Genomic DNA, 21,655 nt, shown 5'->3' with positions numbered 1-21,655 from the left:
TAGTTGTTTTGTTTGTTCATTTTAATCGACGCTCACGACGTCACTGGGAGCACGCGCGCACGCACCACGTGCCAAGGCTCACAAGGGCCATCTCCAACCACAACTCAACGCGTTCGTCAACAGACACCGCGGGATTTCGAGGGGACATATATAATAGGCGACGTTTCGGGCAATGGCCCTCCCTCATGTAGCCCAAAAAAGGTTAAACAACGTTCATGAGTGCAGTCAGCGAGGTTTTGGCCTCAGCCCAATGAACTGCCGACTTGGTAAGAATAAAAATACAACCCCGAGCGAGTGGAGATTGTAGTTAAAGAGTCGTAGACTTTATTTCATTTACGCAGCAAGAACAGAACGACGACCCGACGAGGTGTGGAGCCCAGCCCAGGCCGGGTCGGCAGTGGCAGAAACATCGCAATGGCAGTGGGTCGGTTCGTTAGAGAGTCGCTTCGTTACAGAGTCGGTTCTTAAGAAAGTCCACTCGTTGGAGAGTCGTATCGTGAGAGAGTCGGGGGTGGGCTCGGGGTTGGGGGGGGGGGGCTCGCGCGTCCATTCGAATCGGCACCGCCGCCGCCTTAACGCGTTTAACTTTGTACTTAATGGGACAAATCGAGAGTGACGGGTGGAATGGAACGCGCGCGTGCGCACAACTCGCACGCGGGATGAGCCCGCCTCGTTTAGAGTTGAAGGTCACAAAGCTCCGGGCGCGCGACCGACCCCGTGGCCCAACCGCAGGCCCGACCCACCGCGGTCGACGTTGGCTCGGAAACAGAATCTGGAGAAATCCGATGAGCTGTGAAGCTCTTTTTTTGTCACAGTATCTCCAGTAAGGGTACGCGTCAGAAAGTTGGAGCAATAAACGAAGAGCGGCACACGCAACGCCACCAGAGACCGCTGCGGATAAATCTATTCCGCTTCGGGGGGGAGGTGGGAGGCAGAACGATGAAGCGACACGAACTGTTTGAATAGATTCCTGTTTGAAGTCTCCCATTCAAACGAGCCGCCCGTTCGGCGCCTCGAGACCTTTGTTCACGTGGTTTGAGCGCCATAATTAGGGAATTAACATTGTTGTTGTTTTGTTTCTCAAGAACGGAAAATTACCTTATGAGCTTCGTCTTGCAGTGCCGCCTCCGAACACAATCACGTCCAGGGGCAGAGTTTCTTACTCAATCCTTCCCCGGTCGCTCGGAGTCCACCGGCGGTGTCGGTGGCACGCCACCAGCACTCACCACGGCTCATACCGAGCGAAGCTATACTGGACGTGGTCGGCCGAAATAATAATAAAACAAATTCTGTGTCACCCAGGCTACTTGGTTTGCTGCCTCCGAGGTTATAACAACAACAGAAACGGAGCACACGTCATGGGAAGAGAAATATCCCACAAGATCGAAATCGGGGAGAGCCTGGGGGTTGAACACTGCATTCCGGTTCTTATTCTGAACGCAACTAAAACAGGGACGTTTAATGTCGCGGGGAAGACGGAGTCCGGGTTTTCCATGACAGCGGCAGCGGCGGCAGCCTCCCCAACTCGAGAACAATCCTGGGCCACACGAGCACCGGTGGCCACCCGATCGACCGATCCGGGCCAGACCGCGGCGGCAGTCAATCGGCGATTATTGCTGTGGCGGAAACGTGGTGTTTGATGTCGGGTTGGGACGTCGATTCACCTCACAGCACCACCACGCGCACGCGCACACAGGCAGAGCAGCTGCGGTGATTGTCGGCACCACTCCCGACTTGACCGCGTCACCCCCCGCGTGTACGGAGAGCGCCGCTCCACGGGACCGCTCGGCACGGTACCCTGGGGAGCGATGGATGAACTAAGCGAGGCCGCGTGTTCATGACGAAGCTGATCTGAGACTGATACAAGCAGGGCCCCGGCGAGCACGACGGCCTCCACAGGGCAGCGAGGAGGTCTCCCCCGGGCCTGCTGCTGCGCCAGTTCAACCACGTGACCCTCCATCCACTCAACCACGTGATCCTCCAGCCACTCAACCACGTGTCCCTCCAGCCACTCAACCACGTGACCCTCCAGCCACTCAACCACGCGTCCCTCCAGCCACTCAACCACGTGACCCTCCAGCCACTCAACCACGTGACCCTCCAGCCACTCAACCACGTGCCCCTCCAGCCACTCAACCACGTGACCCTCCAGACACTCAACCACGCGACCCTCCAGCCCCGACACTGCCATAGCCGTGCGGCGGCAAAGGTCGCAGCGACGACTGACGACGAGGTGATGGCACTTAATGAACTCGCACTTAGCTCCGACTGATTGATGACAACGCTGTTGATGATGACTGATTAATGATGATGACAACAAATTGATGATGACGAGCAGAGCGAGGACGGTGACGACCGTATCGATATTCATCCAGTGGAGCCTCACCGAGGCCCCAAGGCCCCCCCGGAGGGCGATAACACTTGGGAGGTCTGCACAGACGGGTTCGTGAGCCCAATTGAGGAGCACGCGTCCACCGCCGTGCTCCGCCCGACTCCACCGCCCGACGATGCCCATGACAGCGGCGGTCAGACGAGGGAGCGGAAGAGGAAGGAGATGGAAGCGCCAAGCGACAGGCCGAGCGACAGGAAGAAGGCCATGATGGCACCGGCCGTCTCGGCATTGTGGCTAGACACCTTCCTGCATCCACACACACAAAGACAAAGATCCGTCAAAGAGCCACAACAAACTGTTGAGGACAAGGGCTGTTTGCGAGCTGCACCGTTGAAGGCCGGCACTGTGACACACGAGGAGACGGGTGATGTCGCCGCACGGTGACGTTGCTGGGTGACGTTGCTGGGCAATGTCGTGGTGATGATTACGATGTCACTACGTGATAGTGGCGGGCGGGTGGTAGTGATGATGATTACGATGTCACTACGTGATGGTGGCGGGCGGGCGGTGGTGGTGATGCAGCCACACGGCGATGATGTTGCTGTCGCGACGTGATGCCGCCGCACGCGCGCGCACTTGGGCCCGTAGCACATGGCGACCGTGGCGAGGTATCCGTTGCTGAAGGCGAAGAGGAGTATGAGGACGATGAAGACGGCGTCGTGCGGGAAGAGCACCGGCAGCGCGGCGGCGCCGCGAGGGTGGGCGTTGCACATCATGAAGAGCGGCACAAAGGCGGCGCGCGTGCACACGAGCAGCAGCAGCAGCCACAGGCTCCCGATGCTTGGCTAGGCGGGGGGACACGGGGAGGACAAGAGGAGGAGCACACGGGGGGGGGACACGGGGGGGGACACGGCGGGGGGGACACGGGGGGGGTGGACACGGGGGTGGACACGAGGGGGGACACGAGGGGGGACACGGGGGGGGGGAAACACGGGGGAGGAGGGTAATGAGGACATCATCGTGATCATCGTGATCATCGCCGTCATCATTGAGAGTCGTCGTTGGTTACTCTTTCGGTGTAGAGTAAATCAGAGGAGGAGGAATGTTGAAAAGCAAGGACAATTTTGATAAATTGTCAAAGAAAATGTCCTCTCCTCCACATCCTCGCCTCGATCTCCTCCTCGATCTCCTCCTCCAGTTTGCTGAAGAGGCGAGTCAATCGGCACATTTCTCCCACGTGGCAGCTTCATTAGATTGGCTCCATCGGGTGGAGGGGGGCACCGCTGCCAATTGGCATCATAGTGGCGCTACCATCTCACCCAAAAGTAACTCGCTATGTAGCACGACATTGGTTGTGAGAGCCTTCGCATAAAACCATCACCGTTTACATCATCGGAAAAACCAGCATCACTGTCGCCGTTGTCGCGAGTGGGCAGCTCCCTCGCCGCTCGTTGCGCAAGGTGTTCGCGGTTCGAATCTGGCGGCCGCCCCGGTTAATTCTGCGGTTTGTGTTAACCGTAGAAAATACCAACCGCTCCACAGCGGATGTTAACGATCCCGCGGGAGCTGCTCAATGTGCCCCGCGTTGTCCTCCGTCGTTGTCATCGTCATAAACTGGTCATGTCGACAGTAAAGACCTTCATAGGCACACTGTGCGGTGTGCAGTAAACATCAGTCCTAGGATACAAAGGAGGCGGCCGGGCGTGGTGCTGGCTACCAACCCTTTCATGTGCCGAGCCGGGCTTCATAGGTGCTGCTCCTGCTGCTCGCTAACAGAACTTGCGCCCACAGCCCGCGTGGGCTACACGAGTGACCTTTGTTTCTGCGCGTGTGCGTACGCGCGCGACTCACAAACGTCACCACTCCAGCGAAGCTTCGTCCCGCCCAGTCGAGGAGGTTGAAGAGCAGGAAGCACGAGATGGGGATGAAGAGGATTTCTGGAGAGAGACACGGGGAGGAGACACGGGGAGAAACGTGTGAACACACAGGGACACGTCAACACGGGAAAGACACGGGGACCACACGATGAGACACGAGGAGACACGATGGGGATGTGGTGAGCTGAAGGACACATGGGCGGTCGGGAGTCGGTGTGAATTTTACCAGAATGGTGAAGTATGGCGCTCACCCCATCGGCTCCCTGGGGTGGCGCTGGTGCTGACGACGTCGGCGGTGATGGCGGGGTACACGCCGAGCGTGATGGTGAAGGTGAGGCACACGCACAGCGCCGGAATCCAGATCTGCGTACACCTCCCCTCGTCAGCCACGCAGCTTCCCCGGGAACTTCCGCTACCGCCCCGCGGGGCAAAAACGGACGCTCGACGATTAACCTGCGCCCAGTGGTACGAAGGCAGCACGCTCCACGCAGTGCGTCTTGAGGCTTATTGAGACTTTCCTGAGCAGGAGATATGCGACTCCCCAGTCAACATTGGCCCAACGTTGGCATGTGGTTGGAACCGTTGGCTCAATGTTGGCCCGACGTTGACCGACGTTGGCATGTGACTGGAACAGTGGGACCAACATTGACCTCGGCTATCGAAGAGTCAACCAAGCTCGCCCCATGCACGACACCCTCTTACCATCATCGTCACACATGGTGGAGGGGGATGTGGCGATGAAGATGACGCTGGTGGCAGTGGTGTAGTAATGGCATTATCAGCTCAGTGGGTGCTGCAAATGGTCAAGTGGGTCCCCAATATTTGACTTTTCTCGCACGGTCGCACCTCGGCTTTTATATATCTCGGCTCCTCTTGCCCTAATCGCATCATTACGCTCACGGTCTCGAACACTTGACGCTGTAGGGGGCGCTCTGTCTTCGAAAATACGTTCCTTCGGAGTGGGCAGGTAGGAACTTGGTTAAACCAATCCGGGAGCGTACATGTTTGGGAGGGGTGCACCTCTGGTTGGCTGCTGGCTCGCGGTCACGTGACACACTTCAACCAATCCGAGAGCGTACATGTTTGGGAGGGGCTATGCACGACAGACAGACAAATAATCCCTGGTGGGCAGTGTGGGAGTGTTGTTCTTACCTGTAAATGCAGCCACTACAGCTCCTAGGAACCTCTTTGCAATATAATTGACGTGTATCTAATGACACAAATATCCCAGACAAGGAGATCTATGTCCGATGTTCTTTTACTCAAGTTACCATCATTTAAATAAAATTACGTTTCGTTACTTTACATTACATTTATTTATGGTAAAATAAACCTACTACTTCCAATACTAAACTAAACTGTTTTCAAGGGTACCCTAATTCGTAGCGTTGGCCACCAAGGGAGGGAGCAAGGCGCCCCCTGCCCCCATGCTCGTTACGCTACTGGATGGTGGTGATGGTGGTGATGGAGATGGTGGCTCACACCTGTTTTAAGATTGAGAGCACAGAGTCTGGTTCCATGATCTTGGGTTCGGGTTTTGCATCCAACTCCAACTCGGGGCCCTCCCCGTCCGGCCGCTTATTACCCTCTGCGCAGGTGGGGGTAGGAGAGGTTTAGGGTTAGGGGTCAATGCTGAGGTTATAGTAGGAATGGGGTCAAGGTTATGGTAAGGGGTTAATTTACTGTAGGGCTTGGGGTAAGATTAGGGTCAGTGTAGGGCTATCGGTTTCAGAGAGGAGTAAACTAAACTCGAATTTTTATTTTACCAATTAAGACCCACTGAGCTATGTAGCTCTTTTGCAGAAGCCACCTGGCTATCACAAATGATAGCTCAACGAAGTGGCTTATCATCGTGTGGAAATGCATAGCAGCCAAATAGTCTAAACGCAAGTTGATTCTAAACGTGGAGGGGAAAGCTGGAGGGTGGCTGCAAGGTTATGATTAGGTTATTGGTCAAAGTGGTGTCGAGGTTAGGGTTACGGGTTGGGGTTAGGTTGTCATGTAGGGCTATAGTCGGTGGTAGGGCGAGGGTTTTGGTGAGAACTCTCTAGGTGAGTGAGCGAGGCTGCGACTCACCAGGTACGCTGTACCCTTCTGGCTCCTCCGCCTCGTGGCCTCGACCCCTCTTCGAAAAGTAAAACGTTGCAAACTTCTACAGCAACGAGATCATCAGCAACGATAACAACATTGAGGAGGAAGATGAGGTGGCGATGATGATGATGATTGCAGAGACGATGATAACGGTCGGAGTGGTGGAGACGACAGTGCTGATGATGATGATGATGACGGTGACAATGATGAAGAAGGTTGTGGTGTTTAATGATGGTAGAAAAAGTTCTGATGGTGGTGGTGAGGGCAACCTACGAGTTTGGACATGGCGAGGTAGGCGATGATGGTGATGAAGATGGTGACGCACGCCGTGATGAAGTAGCCAAAGGCGCTGTGGCTGTGGTCGTTCCCTTCTGCACACAGCACGGAGACAAAGCAGCCTGACCCCCGCACCCTGACCCCTGTACACTGACCCCAGCACCCTGACCCCTGTACCCTGACCCCGACACTGACCCATCATAGTGAACGACACATCTCCATTGTCGCTGTGGTCAACACGCGGGGGTGAGCATGTGCAGGTGAGAGTGCGTGGGAGATTGCATGGGCGAGCGTGTGTGGGTGAGCGTGGGGGTGAGTGTGTGTGGGCGAGCACGTGCGGGTGAGTGTGTGTGGGTGAGTGTGTGTGGGTGAGTGTGTGTTGGTGAGCGTGTGTTGGTGAGTGTGTGTGGGTGAGCGCGTGTTGGTGAGTGTGTGTGGGTGAGCACGTGCGAGTGAGCGTATGTGGGCGAGCGCGTGTGGGTGAGTGTGTGTGGGTGAGTGTGTGTTGGTGGGTGAGTGTGTGTGGGCGAGCCGCACGCAACAGAGAGAAGATCATCGCCAGGGCGGCGAAGATCCCGGCCATGCCCTGGCCGCTCATGACAGGTACCGCGTAGTTCAGTGGCAGCAGCCCCACCAGGCCGAAGATGCTGCCTTGCAGCACCGCAACGAAAGCTGCGATGGCGACACGCCAACACCACCATCACCATTAACAACATCATCATCGCCAACATCATCATCACCATCATCATCAACAATACCATCATCAATACCACCATCAACATCATCATCAACAACACTATCGTTACTCTCATCACCGTCATCGTCGGCTGAGGAGGTGGGCAGTCAGTTAGGACTTGGCCAGAGAAGAGAGCAGGACAGCTTCAGAGCGCCTCTTTGAGTTGAGACTAAATATCGATATGAGAGTTCATCGCCGACGACTGTAGTCTGATGTTGCACACTCGAAATGAAGGACGTGGGCAGGTGCTCCAAATCGAGGGCAAACACATTTATTGTGGTCAATCTGTAAGATGCTACAGCACGTGGTGTCACACACAGCAATTCTTCAACCGAGTCGCCATTAACCACGTGACTGGTGTCCAAGTGCGGTTATACTGGTAGGAACGAAGTGAACCAGCCTACAATAGATTATATCGTCCGTCCGTCCATCCGTCCGATGTGCGATTAGGTGTAGCAACATCGCCCCCTACTGCAAACACTTGGCAGGACCCTACTCCTCAAACTCTCCCTTCGTATCGTACCCCCGCGTGTGTGAAAGAGAGTTAATGTTTAACAATGTTACATTCCCTGATGTTTTTTAATAGAAACATTTAAATTTAAAGCTTTTACATAAATCATTAAAACATTTAAATAAAAAATTAACTCACAGCGGCCTAAAGCCTACAGCTAGGCCTAAAGCCTAGAACTAGGCCTCAAACTCTCCCTTCGTATCGTACCCCCGCGTGTGTGAAAGGGAGTTAATATTTAAAAATGTTACATTCCCTGATGTTTTTAAATAGAAACATTTAAATTTAAAGCTTTTACATTAATAATTAAAACATTTAAATTAAAAATTAACTCACAGCGGCCTAAAGCCTACAGCTAGGCCTAAAGCCTAGAACTAGGCCTCAAACTCTCCCTTCGTATCGTACCCCCGCGTGTGTGAAAGGGAGTTAATGTTTAACAATGTTACATTCCCTGATGTTTTTAAATAGAAACATTTAAATTTAAAGCTTTTACATTAATAATTAAAACATTTAAATTAAAAATTAACTCACAGCTGCGTAAAGCCTACAGCTAGGCCTAAAGCCTAGAACTAGGCCTCAAACTCTCCCATCGTATCGTCCGATTAGGTGTAGCAACATCGCCCCCTACTGCAAACACTTGGCAGGACCCTACAAAAACCTTTACACTCAGTGAGGCTTTCCTGGCTAAACAAGTGTAATAATACATTCTGTTTATATTCTTTGGTTATTCGTTCCTACCAGCCCACCCCGCAGGGACCTGTTTCAATAACCATGCCAGCCACCTACAGGCCCAACTCAGTCATCACATGCTGCTGTACACACATGCATTGATGCACTGCACAGCACATCAGAACTTTCACAGAACCACACTTTACTCCCTTGCTGCACAAGGAAATAATTAAACGAGTGATCCATTCCTAATGTGCCACACTGATTTCTACTGCTAGAGTATTACAACTGTATTCTCACGCACTGTTTACTCAGTAGAATAGTTCAACCCTTGCAAGGCCTTCCTCTTTGCTGCCCGTCCGCACCTCCGATTTGCCACGGTTGGCTACGTACGGTGCGAAAGAAGTTCAACCTACGTACATACGGACACATCGCGCTGTCCACAAGAGGTCCGCGTGGGGGACTCACAGTTGATGAGGAATGCGGTCACCATGGTGATGGCGAAGAAGGTTGAGGGCTGGTGGCTGAGCACGTGCACGTGCACCAGCGCCGCGGTGAGCACGAAGAAGATGAGGATGGCCACCAGGCTGCCCAGCATGCGCACGCACTCGGAGATCCTGCAACAGCAGCAGCAGCAGGATCAGCGTCAGCAGCAACACCGCCAACGCCGGTAAACACTATGTGGGTGGACTCACGGGCGAACGCCGTCATGGTGCGGGTGAACGCACCGGCGGAACGACGCGTGGCGCGGGTGAGGGCGTGCGCAGGTCAACGCACAGGTTAACGGCGCGTGGCGCGGGTGAGCACGTGCAACACGTGTGTTACGAGATGGATCTGGTCACAGCTATCACGGAGCGGACAAGGGGCTTTTTTGAGTTTCAAGGTGCCGCCGGTGGGGAGGCAGTGGCCCGGACTGGTTTGACTCGTCCACAGCTGCCGGGCGTTGCTTGGCACCGCGAGAGATTCGCGGGACCCGCGTGCTCCTTCAATGGAGGAGGAAGAGGAGCAGCGAAAACTTACGCAGACCTCGCGACATTGGCGTTTAGCTGCTGGACCTCATCGCTGCTGCTGCTGCTGCCATGATGCACAAGGCTAGAGCTGGGAGAGCAAGGAAATTGCTTCGTGGGGCAAATGATCGACTGCTGCTGCTGCTGCTGCTACTGCGTTGGCAGTGTGGCACAAGCACAGTTAACAAACTATACACTCGACACATTGTGTCAAGAACACCACCGCGTGTGGCCTTAAAATAAAATCTATACTAGACGAAGGTTCGGGAAATACTTTAACCCCCCCCCCCCCCCCAGGTATGTGCTATGGGGAGGACAATTGCCCGAATCATTGTCTGCTATAAATGTTTTTCTTTATAGACAACAGTGTTATTGTCGAGTTTTCTTTAATACATAATGGGGGGTGGGTTGGCAATACCCCCCCTCACCCATAGCCCCTCCCCCCTCGCGCGGCCCCCACCGCCGGTGGAGCACGGAGTTGAGGCACGTGAAGATCAGCATGGGCAGCATGGAGCACAGCGTGAGGACGCTGTTGAAGTTGCGCTCCAGGGAGCTGTCCGCGGGGTGGTGCCCCCCCACCTCGCTCGCGTTCCCCTGGACCCCCGGCTGTCCCGAGGCGTTCGAACTCACGTGTCGCTGGGCCAGACGACTCTTGAAATACTAGGGAGGGGTGGGGGAGCAAGAGGGAAAGGCGAGGTCATGGCCGGGCAGCCGACCGCACGAACACTATGCAGAAGCAGATGATCCGTAGCCTTCCCATATCTGATGTCTAACCACGTAAAAAAATATCGTTCGAACAGCTCGCAACTTGCTTCGCTCGCTCACGCCAACTTTGCTGCGTGGATCGCATGAGCGAAGGACTTACGGGCCAAGACGCCGAGCAGCCGGCAACAAGCAGCACTATTAAGATTGTACTCGATAATGGAGTGGAGCGACACGTTTCCTGGATTGTGCGATGTTACTATTGAAAGGGCTTGGGGGGGGGGGACGATGGGAGGGGATTCTTGTAAGAGTTTCTGTGCGGTGGTGATCACTGCAGACGTTAGCACCATCGTCATCATGACGAGGCGGTTTGTTGTCGATTACAAGGCCTCCTCTACTTACGAATATTCGACTTACAAACTTTCAGAGATACGAACAAACCTGTCCGGATGTCCAGTTGCCTGTTCGGACCGAGAGTCGTAAGGTTAATAGCCGCACAATAGATGGCGGTGGTGGCATCTACATCTGCAGAACGTGAAGAACCAGTGGCATCTACATCTGCAGAACATGAAAAACCAGTGACATCTACATCTGCAGAACGTGAAGAACCAGTGGCATCTACATCTGCAGAACATGAAAAACCAGTGACATCTACATCTGCAGAACGTGAAGAACCAGTGGCATTTACATCTACAGAACATGAAAAACCAGTGACATCTACATCTGCAGAACGTGAAGAACCAGTGGCATCTACATCTGCAGAACATGAAAAACCAGTGACATCTACATCTGCAGAACGTGAAGAACCAGTGGCATCTACATCTGCAGAACGTGAAGAACCAGTGGCATCTACATCTAAAGAACGTGAAGAACCAGTGGCATCTACATCTACGGGAGATTATACAACTTTTAAAACCATTCCCTGTGTTTAGTGTATTAGTGTACATGCCGTACAGCATGTTTTGCAATCGACAGGAGTAAAGTTGGAATTACAAACATATCGACTTACGAACAGACCTTTGGAACCTAACTTGTTCATAAGCAGACAAGTCCCTGTATAGCCATCATCCCCGCACCCGCACCCCACCCCGAGTCCCGTCCTCACCTCCTCGGCTGTGATGAAGAAGTTCCAGGGAAGGAGCGTGCCCAAACCCAGGAGGAAGAAGATGATCCACACCGCTTTAAACCTGCACACAAGTGTTTCGCGTGCCCAGGCGTTCATGCGTGCAGGTGTGTCACGTGTCCAGGCATTCATACGTGCAGGTGTTTATGTGCACGGGTGATCATGTGTTCATGAGTTTGGGTGTGCCTGTCCATGAGTTTAGGTGTTCATGGTTTCGGATGTTCATGCGTATAGGCCGTTCATTCAACGCAACCTACTTGCTGTACACATCCCCGATGTGTTTTCCGGGTTGTACCGCGTGTTGCTTTGGCATGATGTCCGACATCTCGCTCCGCGCGCTGGGAGAAGCTCCCAATAGGTGGTACAACCCGACATCCCCGACACAGTGGAACTCGCTTGCTGTCAGCACGTGATCCGCGCCTGTGTGTGTGAGGCCCCTCACCTGTCCCGCGGGCCATCGCGCCCCGCCGTGCCCCCACCTTCCGTCTCCGCCGGGGCCACCTTGCCGGTTCCGATCACCGCCGTGGTGACTCTTGGGGCGAGACTGGTGGTCGACGAGATTCAATGGGTGCAGGAGCATCAGCAGCAGCAGTTGCAGCAGCAGCAGCTACATCGTCAGCAGCATCATCAGCAGCAGCAACAGTTGCATCAGCAGCTACATTGTCAACAGCAGCATCATCAACAACAGCAGCATCCTCAACAACAGCAACATCATCAACAGCAGCATCATCAACAGCAGCAGAAACATTATCAACAGCAGCATCATCAACAACAGCAACATCATCAACAGCAGCATCCTCAACAACAGCAATATCATCAACAGCAGCATCCTCAAAAACAGCAACATCATCAACAGCAGCATCATCAACAACAGCAGTAACATTATCAACAGCAGCAGCATTATCAACAGCAGCATTATCAACAGCAGCATTATCAACAGCAGCATTATCAACAGCAGCAGAAGCAGCATCAACAACAGCAGCAGTAACATTATCATCATCAACAACAGCAGCAGCAGTAACATTATCATCATCAACAACAGCAGCAGCATCATTATCAACAGCAGCATAATCGTGATGGACCCGGCCTCATCCCTGACTGGATCCCTCTGTCTCCAGCACCGTCGCCCAAGTCGTCCCCCGGCTCGCGAGTAGCGCCTGTGCGGCCGTCTTTGTGTCCCCCAAATGCTCATGGGTTGTGTTGTTGTTGTTGTTTACACACCGCACCAGGTACTTATTGAAGGCCGAGTCGATGTTGGGGAGACCCAGGACCTAAGTAAAGATATTCGCTGTCGACAATGAGCGGGAATCGGACTCGGGTCGCCGGGTTCGCAGCGCAGCGCGCTAACCACTATGCCACCGCTCCTTTGACACACACCGACACACACAACGACACACACACACACAACGACACACACCGACACACACACACACAACGACACACACCGACACACACACACACACAATGACACCGACACACACAATGACACACACACCGACACACAACGACACACACACACACAACGACACACACAACGACACACAACGACACACACACACAAACACCGACACACACACACACAACGACACACACACACACACACAACGACACACACACACACACACAACGACACACACACACACACACAACGACACACACACACACACACAACGACACACACACACACACACAACGACACACACACACACACAACGACACACAAAGACAAAGATCCCCCGTATAGCCTAAACAGACTGTAGGGGCAAGTGCTGTTAGCGAGCACCTATGAAGGCCGGAACGGTACACGAGGGGGTGGGTGGCCAGCACCACGCCCGACCGCCTTTGTCTCCCTAGTGGCGATGTTTACACACCGCACCAGGTACTCATTTAAGGCTGAGTCGACCTAGGGGAGGCCCAGGACCGGTTCAGATAATCGTCACTGGTGTTAGCCGTGAGCGGGAATCGAACCCGGGTCGCCAGGTTCATAGCGCAGCGCGCTAACCGCTACACTACCGCTCCCCACAACGACACACACACACAATGACACACACAAACACCGACACACACAAAACGACACACACACACAACGACCCACCCCAACCACCCTAAACCGATTTGCGAGTCCCTCCCGCATCACCTCAGCCTAATCTTAGTTCTCGCACGTTTACTACCGTGTTTACACACAGAGAGCGGCGTTTATATGACAACAACAGGGCCCCTGGCACGAGGGGATGTCTTTGTAAAGGGGTCATTACCCAACGAACACTAAAGAATTACCACCGTGAGAGCAGTGACGGAGTGCGATAGGTGACCGCAACACGGCGTAGGTGACAGGCCTTCATCCAGCAGTGAATAGACCATGGCTGCTGATAATGATGGAGATGATGCTGCTGACGGTGATGATGCTAACGCTGCTGATGGTTTTGAAGGTGATGGTGATGATGGTGACTGCTGCTGACAGTGATGATGCTGCTGATGGTGATGATGCTAACGCTGCTGATGGTTTTGAAGGTGATGGTGATGATGCTGACAATGCTGCTGACAGTGCTGATGCTGCTGATGCTATTGATGATGATGCTATTGATGGTGATGCTGCTGATGGCGATGATGCTGATTGTGCTGATGAAACGGCCCGGGGAAATTCGCAGCAGCGTGCGAAGAGGTTACGGAGCGAGACCCTGAGCCGAACCTTGACCAGAGACCCTGACCCTCACACTGACCCTTAGCCTAACCCTGACCCTCGCAGGGGCCCTGGCCTTGACCCTAAATGACCCTTGCCTTGACCCTAAATGACCCTGGCCTGGACCCTAAATGACCCTTGCCTTGACCCTAAATGACCCTGGCCTTGACCCACAACGCTGATCCTCATTGCTCATCTTCATTCTGATTGAGGGAGAGGAGAGGGGGGGGGAGTGGTGGACGCAGACGGACGAAGCGGAGAGAGAGGAATGAGAGAGGGGGGGGAGAGAAACAGCGAGGGGGGACAAGCGAGGGACGGGGGGGGGGAGAAAGAGGGGGAGGGGGACAGGAGAAGGAGTGGGAAGGTAGAGGAGAGTGGAGAGAGGGGGGTGAGAGGTGGGGCTCGAGAGGTTGTGAGGTGGGGGGTGGCGGTGTAGAGGGGACTTATGTTGGCACATTGCAAAATAAATCAAAACAAAGGTGCGGGGGGGTTCATAGGTCTGCAGATCTACCGAAGTTACGCAACACGCTCTGTGCACGCGGTGGACCCTTAATGTCGTTTGCTAAACAGGGGGTCACTTTCTCCCGGTTCACCGCGACCGCGCCGCTGCCTGCCTTCGCGAGACGAAGAATCCGTTCGGAAACCTCGCGGAGAGGTGCGGCGACCCCCCCCCTTCCTGTTCGAGAGAACGGTCCGTGGAAGCGGCTATCACGGAGCTGCCACTGGGAAGCCCTTCGTGTGACCTCTGTAGAGGCCCACCCAAATTCGGTTTCGGTTTCGGCGCCGAAAGTTGGCAAGTGGCCTCTTTCGGAATATTTTCGGTTTCGGTCGATAGTCAATTTTTTACTTTCGGTTTCGGCCAAAAGGATTTTTTTTACTTTCGGTCTGGTTTCGGTTTCGGCCGAAACCAGAAATTCAGTTTCAGTCGGCCTCTAGACCTCTGTTCCACCAACTACACGACAGCACTTCCTCAACCTTCCCTGGAACTTGAGGGCCATCAATGCCTGTCGCGTGACAGCCACGCCGATATTTCAGAACACTCAAAGCTGTATTTGGTCAAATTGTAGAGGTGTTACGTACTGGGGTGTAGCAAGCCATTACGTTGCGGTGTCTACATCACGGTCCGTGCGTGGGGTGTCTACATCAACGTCCGCATACAGCCCCGCCCCTCGAGGGGCATTGGGTATATAAGGTGGTGCGCAAGAGAGCTCGAGGCAGTCGTTGGAGTAGAAGAGCCAGTGAAGGCTGAAGAGCAGCTAGCTAGCCCTTGGACTACCCTGACTCGCTGCTCTTGTAAGAGCCGACCAGGGCAAGCCAGGGGCGACCTCAGAGCAGCGAGGTCTGTGTCCTTGTGAGGGCCAGGCTCGTGTGGCTGAGGGTCGGACCTGAGCCGAAGCTGGGCCAGGTGAGTTAGCCTCTATAGGATGGGTCTGGGTTAGAGAAGTGTAGGAGCTAATGGGGAAACGTTAGCCGAGGGACACTGCCTCGGATAGACCGGGTGAAGGGGCCGTTACCCCTTCCAGTGTTAGGGTGCGCTACGTACTGTATAGTACCCATTTGTTAATAAATACGTGTTGCCTCCGTCAAACGTCTCCTGCGCTACTTACGCCGTTACAAAATGAAGAGTGGAACCCCAATTGAATGTGATCGTCGTCTTTTTTTTTTGCGCAGGCATTGGTGATCGGGCCGAAACCATCAATTCGCTACCCTTGAGAACCTGGCTTAATTCACATGCATTGGATTAAACCTGGATTTTAACCCAGGGTCTGAGCGGTGATCGGTTCGGAGCTCTAACCTCTGAGCCACCCGGGATCATCTTCACGTGGTGCTACGGTCTGGAGCTGCCTCGCGGATTTCCACAGCTCAACGCGAGGACGGTCCACCCGGGAGAGAGAGAGAGAGAGGCGTGCGCAGTCAGATTCGCTCCCTCGCTTTTGGAAAACCTAATTGAATTTATTCGCGCACCAGGCTCACCAATTAAATTCCACTTCCCAGCTACTGCCCCCCGCCCCCTCCATCTCCCCTGACCTCACACGCCCTGACACACGCCTGGCGCGAGTGTGGTCACGAGACGAGACGTCTTCCGATCGGAACTCTGCAGCAAGCAGTGCATCTTCCCCGCGTCTGAGAACGGGTCCTTGGCAGATGATGTCACAGAGCCACCCCGGGGGTGGGGCAGGGGGGGGGCTTCCTCCCGCCCCCCGCCCCACCGCGCTGTAAAGGCGCACGTCCCGAATTCGTTCAAGCGGAATGTCACGGATTAAATGAATCCGTTTAAACCGGGCATAGGATTTGATCTTTCATCGCTGCACGGTGCCGGCTCAGTGCATCCGATTCACGAGCCACTCGCCCCAACCTCGCTCGAGACATTTATGGGGGGCGGGGGGCACCTCCGAAGGCTGGAAGATGGGGGCCGGGCTCCGTGCCAGGTTCATCACGAGAGATGCTCCCAAAACAACCCCCATCACCTGTGTACCCCCCCCCCCCCCCACGGCGATGAGTCTACGTAGTAATAATAATATATTAACGGGGTTGAATAGACAAGAGGGGAATGAAACCACCACATGAGATGCCAAGCCACCAGTTGCAACTCGGACAAAAAAGCACCACCACCACCCCATCTTGCCCGCGTGGACGCTACACCACCCACGCCCCAAGCCTCGCCAATGAGACTCAACGCACGGGAGAGGGAATTGGACATTTCCGATCCACACGGGTTGATTCGAATGCATCTATTCTGTCGATTGGTACCACTGTGGATTATTTAGGGTCACTTCCATCGTCGAGTCTGCAGTCACAACTGTAAGGCTGTGATGTGTACAGATTCACTCTCCACTGTAGATTATACAGATTCACTCCACTGTGGATCCTACAGATTCACTCTCCACTGTGGATCCTACAGATTCACTCTCCACTGTGGATCCTACAGATTCACTCCACTCTGGATCCTACAGATTCACTCCACTGTGGATCCTACAGATTCACTCCACTCTGCTCCTGAAGCCCCTCTAGTCGTGGCGATCAGACCTGGACGCCGTCACTTATCTCGCCAACACGTTTCCACCACGCGCAAGAACGGAACAGACTCCATCGCTGTGCATTCCCTAGATTCGCTCCCACCGATGCCCGCATATAATTGTGGCGATCCGTGCACAGGCGGGCGGGCGGGTGGTGGGGTGGCTCTGATCTGCTAACGATGTCACGCTACCGAAGGGCCTCACTGCTCGCATTGAGGCCAACGCTGGTTGTTGATTCGCCACGCGTGGCTGCGCGGTCCACGTGGCCTGGCCCTCGCGGGCCCTCGGTACAGACAGCGGGGGCCCGGCTGTATCGCTTGTCCAGTCAGCGTTATGTTTATGCTGACTTGCTTTGTAAAAATTTAAAATAACGTCGTAAAAATATTTCGCGTAATTATTAATGCGTCGTAAACCCCACCTCCAGCCGACGCAGCCAATTAGAAACGTGTGTCACGTGGTCAACAAAGCGTGCCAAGTGGTTTACGACGGCGGCACACCCGGCGTGTTGGATAATAAACCCACAACGTTTATCAATTGGGTTTACGGACTCATTAATAATTACTCAATCTAACCCAACAAACTTTATTATGAATAGAAAGCCTTGGTGTTACATTGCCGATTATATTATTATTATCATCAACAGAATCATCGTCGTCATCGGCCATGGTCTATCCACTAGCTGGGTGAAGAGCGTCTCCGCGTCGTGAAACGGCACTCGCTTGGTTAACAGAGATGTAAACATTCATATCCAGTAAACTGTATATGTTTTGTAATCTCTTCCTCGTGTATGTATCTGTTTATTTACAACAACAAAAAACGCTCAACGCATTCGTCAACAGTAGTTACCGTATCTGTGTTTGTGTTGTTACTTGTGCATATGCACCGCTGCAGGTGCAGCATCCCCCACAATGCGTTCTTCACTTAACGGGGTCCATCCACTGCTGGATGAAGGTCTCCACGCTGTGTTGTCGGTCACAGTGGTTGCTTGACCATCACTTCACCACGCTGGTCAGTGTGGGTTTATGAAGGGCAAGAGGGGTGGGGTGACTACCAAGGGGACCGGTTCGGATATCAACCGCTAGCGATGCTAGCCGTGTCCAGGATATCGAACTGAAAATGACGAAGTGCGCTAACCACTGCGCCACCACTCCACCCCTATGCCTCATTCCGCAGGTGAACTTTGCACTTTAATATTTGCCCCCCTCGCTTAATATCACGCGGAGTCATACACACGTAGCCACGGTGGCGCAACGGTGAGTGGCGCAACGGTGAGCAGCGCAATGGACCCGTCACCCAGGGGGGGTCGACGGTTCGATGCCATCTCCCGGGGCGGCAAGTTGAATCACTGGAGCAAGATTACAAAATACCTCCCGCGCCCCCTCTCTTCTTACCGCCTCTATCCACCCAGCAGTTTGAACGGGTAACAGGTCGCTTGGGGTGGGGCAAAGTGTGGGTTGTCTCACGTCTTCCGAGACTTCTGGCGGGCGTGGAAGAGTAGGCCAAATACCCATTCGAGGGGCTCCATGGAGCGACCCAATGTGAACCCCCCCCCCCCCCCGGCGTCTCAAACCCTAGACACGTTGTTGTTGTTGTTGAAGTTGTTGTTGTAGTCGTTGTTGGTTGTTGTTGTAGTCGTTGTTGTTGTAGTAGTCGTGTCCAGACGTGCGCGCATGGCGTGGGCACGACCACTTATAATTATTAAGTACGGGGCCATCCATTTAGTAAGCACGCATGGAGGGGGGAGGGGGGAGGGGGGAGGGGGGGTGAAGCTTTGATAATAATTTGTCTACATTGGCCTTCAAATGAGTTAGACAGTCCGGCGGTGGACTATCTGTTTGCTTAAACACGCTAATATTATTAATCATTTATCGTTCCTGCGTGGATTAAATATCGGCCGTTCTATAGGATTCGGGGGGGGGGGGGTGTAAAAAGTCCGCGTGCGTACAGGGAGGGGGGGAGGGTTCAAGTTTTGACAGATTTTTGCGCACCGACTCAATGGATGGCCCCTTACCCCAGCAAAATAAATGCACGTGCTGTAGCGGTGGTGTCGTGGTGGTTATCGCACTGTGCTCCCGGCTACATCCCCGAGTTCGACTTCCTGCCACGAGTGATGTTGGGGATCTCCGAACCGGTCCTGCCCTCCCCTCCCCGTACCCACTGCACCAACCCGCAGCGTGGTGAAGTATGGTCAAACCCCCATTACCGATATGGCCTTCATCCAGCAGTGGATGGGTCGGACACCCCAATGTAGCAAAAGGGGGTCCTTGACAATCAGTGATTGAGGGCGCTACGATTATAAACTGGTCAACAAAAAAAAACATTTTTTTAAGGCCTGGACTTTTGCAGCTGTTTTAGACTAATTTCAGGGTGCCGATTCCAAATCTGATCTCAGATTTGCTCCATCACATCTCATTTTTATGATATCGGCATACCCCATTTTCATTGATTTTACCCGAAATTAACTCTGTCACTTATGATTGCAAGTTGTTGCGAGCCAGTGACGGCTTTAGTGTTAAAATATGGTGCTGTATTTTTAGGATAGTGTGTTTATAATATAATTTTATGTAGATATACACATTTATTTAATATTTTTCTTCTGCAGTTTTTATTGAAAATGCAATATTTGATATCTCAAAAACCTGATGTGGTAGACAAAAACTGATGCTAGATTTGAAATCAGCGCCCCAAAGTTACATTATAACCGTTGGAATACCTTATGCCAGAAAAAGTGTGTTGACCAGTGTTATCAACAACATCATCGCCCCTTAGATTCGATCTCCCGAAGTGGCAGTTGAAACAACGGTGCAAGTTTCCCTAAGTCCCCCAGCCTGTAAATTGGTTCACCAAATTGGTTCACCAATTTACACCGATCGGTGGGTAAACGTGTGGGTATCCCACCCGCCACACAAGGTGAGCTCTCTCGCGCGTGGTGGCCTCGTCCACCAATTGTGTCGTGAGTACAGAAATGTCCGGGCTGCGCATGTACCTCCCGTTTCACCCGGTCTCCTCACTCAGGGTCCTCTCGCTCACCGCAGGGGCTGCTGCTGCTGCAGGTGAAGAGTCGGGATGTTGGGTCCCAGCTCTCGGGGTTCGGAAGGTCCGGGGTGACGCGCCTCGCGTGTGTTTGAGACTGCGTGTGTGTGTTCGAGACTGTGTGTGAGACTGCGTGTATGTGTGTGAGACTGCGTGTGTGTGTGTTTGAGACTGTGTGTGTGCGTTTGAACTGCGTGTGTTTGAGACTGTGTGTGTGATCCTGTGAGGCTGTGCGAAACTGTCAATGTATATAATGTGTGTGATGCTGTGTACGTGTCGTGTGTGTGTCAAGAGTGTGAGGCTGACTGAGCGTGTGTGGCTGTCTATCTCATGTTGGTGGCTGGTTGGGTGTGAGAGAGGGGGGTGGGGGGTGGGCGATGGGAGAGGGGGGTGGGCGATGGGAGAGGGGGGTGGGCGATGGGACACGCGCAGAGTCGGTACTGCGAACCGACTGAGCGCACACGCCTCGTTTCCTCTTCACCTGCCGAGCACAACCCCGATAAAAGTCGCCACTTAAGTTTATTGATCGTGACCGGGAATCGAACTCGGGTGCCCGGGTATCGAACTTAGGTGCCCGGGTCCGTAGCGCAGCGCACGCTAACCACTGCACCACCGCTCCCCGCACCACCACCACCCACGCACCCAGCAGCAGCACGTGGGCGCGGCGGTGAAGGACGTTTCGTTTTATCTCGCACTTCCCAAAGGCATTGTAGCCTCAATCCGCGGGCCGCCTCCACCACCTACGCCGTCTGGATTTCGCACCGATGACTGCCGCTCTCAACTGCTTGGAAAGTTATCCCCTGCAGGACACCTCGCGCGGAAAATCAGGGGTGCAGGTGCTGCTGCAAAAACTGCTCATTGGGCCTCTGAGAGATGAAGATTTTGCTGATGCTGCTGCCGAATTGGGGGGGGGGGGATTGAGGGGTCGGTGTCACCGCCGCCCTAATTGGCATCGCCCATCTCCCCCTCGCGTCTCTTACAAAAAACTCGGTCCTCTGAGTCCACCACAACCATCACCAACAACCATCACGAACAACCACGCTCGTGATGAATTTGTGTAACATTTTAATGGAGCGTCGCTCAGTGGGAAAAAAGAGGCTGTAGCCGAGGGAGCGGGCCACGAGGGGGCGACAGTTGATACGGAGAAGGATCGAGGTGGAAGGAACACCGTCCCCTCTTACAGAACCCTCTCTCAACCCAGTTAGTCGGCAGTGGGAGACGCGGGGCCGGTGTGTGGCTCGGTTGAGATCGAGAGCCCCCCCCCCCGCCCCCCACCAAGCGGACTGGGAAGGCCTTCCCGCGTCCGGTGCAAGAACGGGCACGGATGTGGCCCATCACCCGGCCCGTGAGAGCAGCGGACGAGGGTCCAATGGACTGGAGATCCTTCACCGTGCGAGTCTACAGGGCAGGTGTCCGTCTGCTCACCTGGTCCTAGGCTATGGTGGGGGGATACCAATGGACGGGGGCACTGGGGACACTCACCGACGACTTGCCATCGATGGAGCAGTCGACACGCCACAAGCGAATTGCATCTCCGTCACAGCCATTTGAAATGTGGCAACCAACCCCCCAGTGGCAGCTGTCCCTGTGGGTGTCAAGCGAAC

At 54.0% G+C, this 21,655-nt stretch overlaps 1 protein-coding gene across 1 annotated transcript; it reads right to left on the bottom strand.

The window, feature by feature from the left end:
- Positions 1–320: 320 nt before the first annotated feature.
- On the bottom strand, positions 321–20,332 carry LOC133361744 (equilibrative nucleoside transporter 1-like; the record flags this gene model as incomplete). Its single annotated transcript, XM_061580744.1, has 13 exons — positions 321–2,638; positions 2,969–3,177; positions 4,184–4,269; positions 4,461–4,572; positions 5,694–5,797; positions 6,286–6,361; positions 6,574–6,671; positions 7,114–7,248; positions 8,958–9,106; positions 9,957–10,156; positions 11,304–11,385; positions 11,764–11,865; positions 20,049–20,332. Coding segments are annotated over 13 exons (1,749 nt in total), but the record flags the coding sequence as incomplete, so codon positions are not given.
- Positions 20,333–21,655: the final 1,323 nt, after the last annotated feature.

This window comes from Lethenteron reissneri, chromosome 8, assembly GCF_015708825.2.
Source record: "Lethenteron reissneri isolate LAM-NWPU_2019-01 chromosome 8, ASM1570882v1, whole genome shotgun sequence".
NCBI lineage: Eukaryota > Metazoa > Chordata > Hyperoartia > Petromyzontiformes > Petromyzontidae > Lethenteron > Lethenteron reissneri.
Note: the sequence above shows the minus strand (reverse complement) of the source record. Positions and strands in the feature narration are given on the sequence as shown.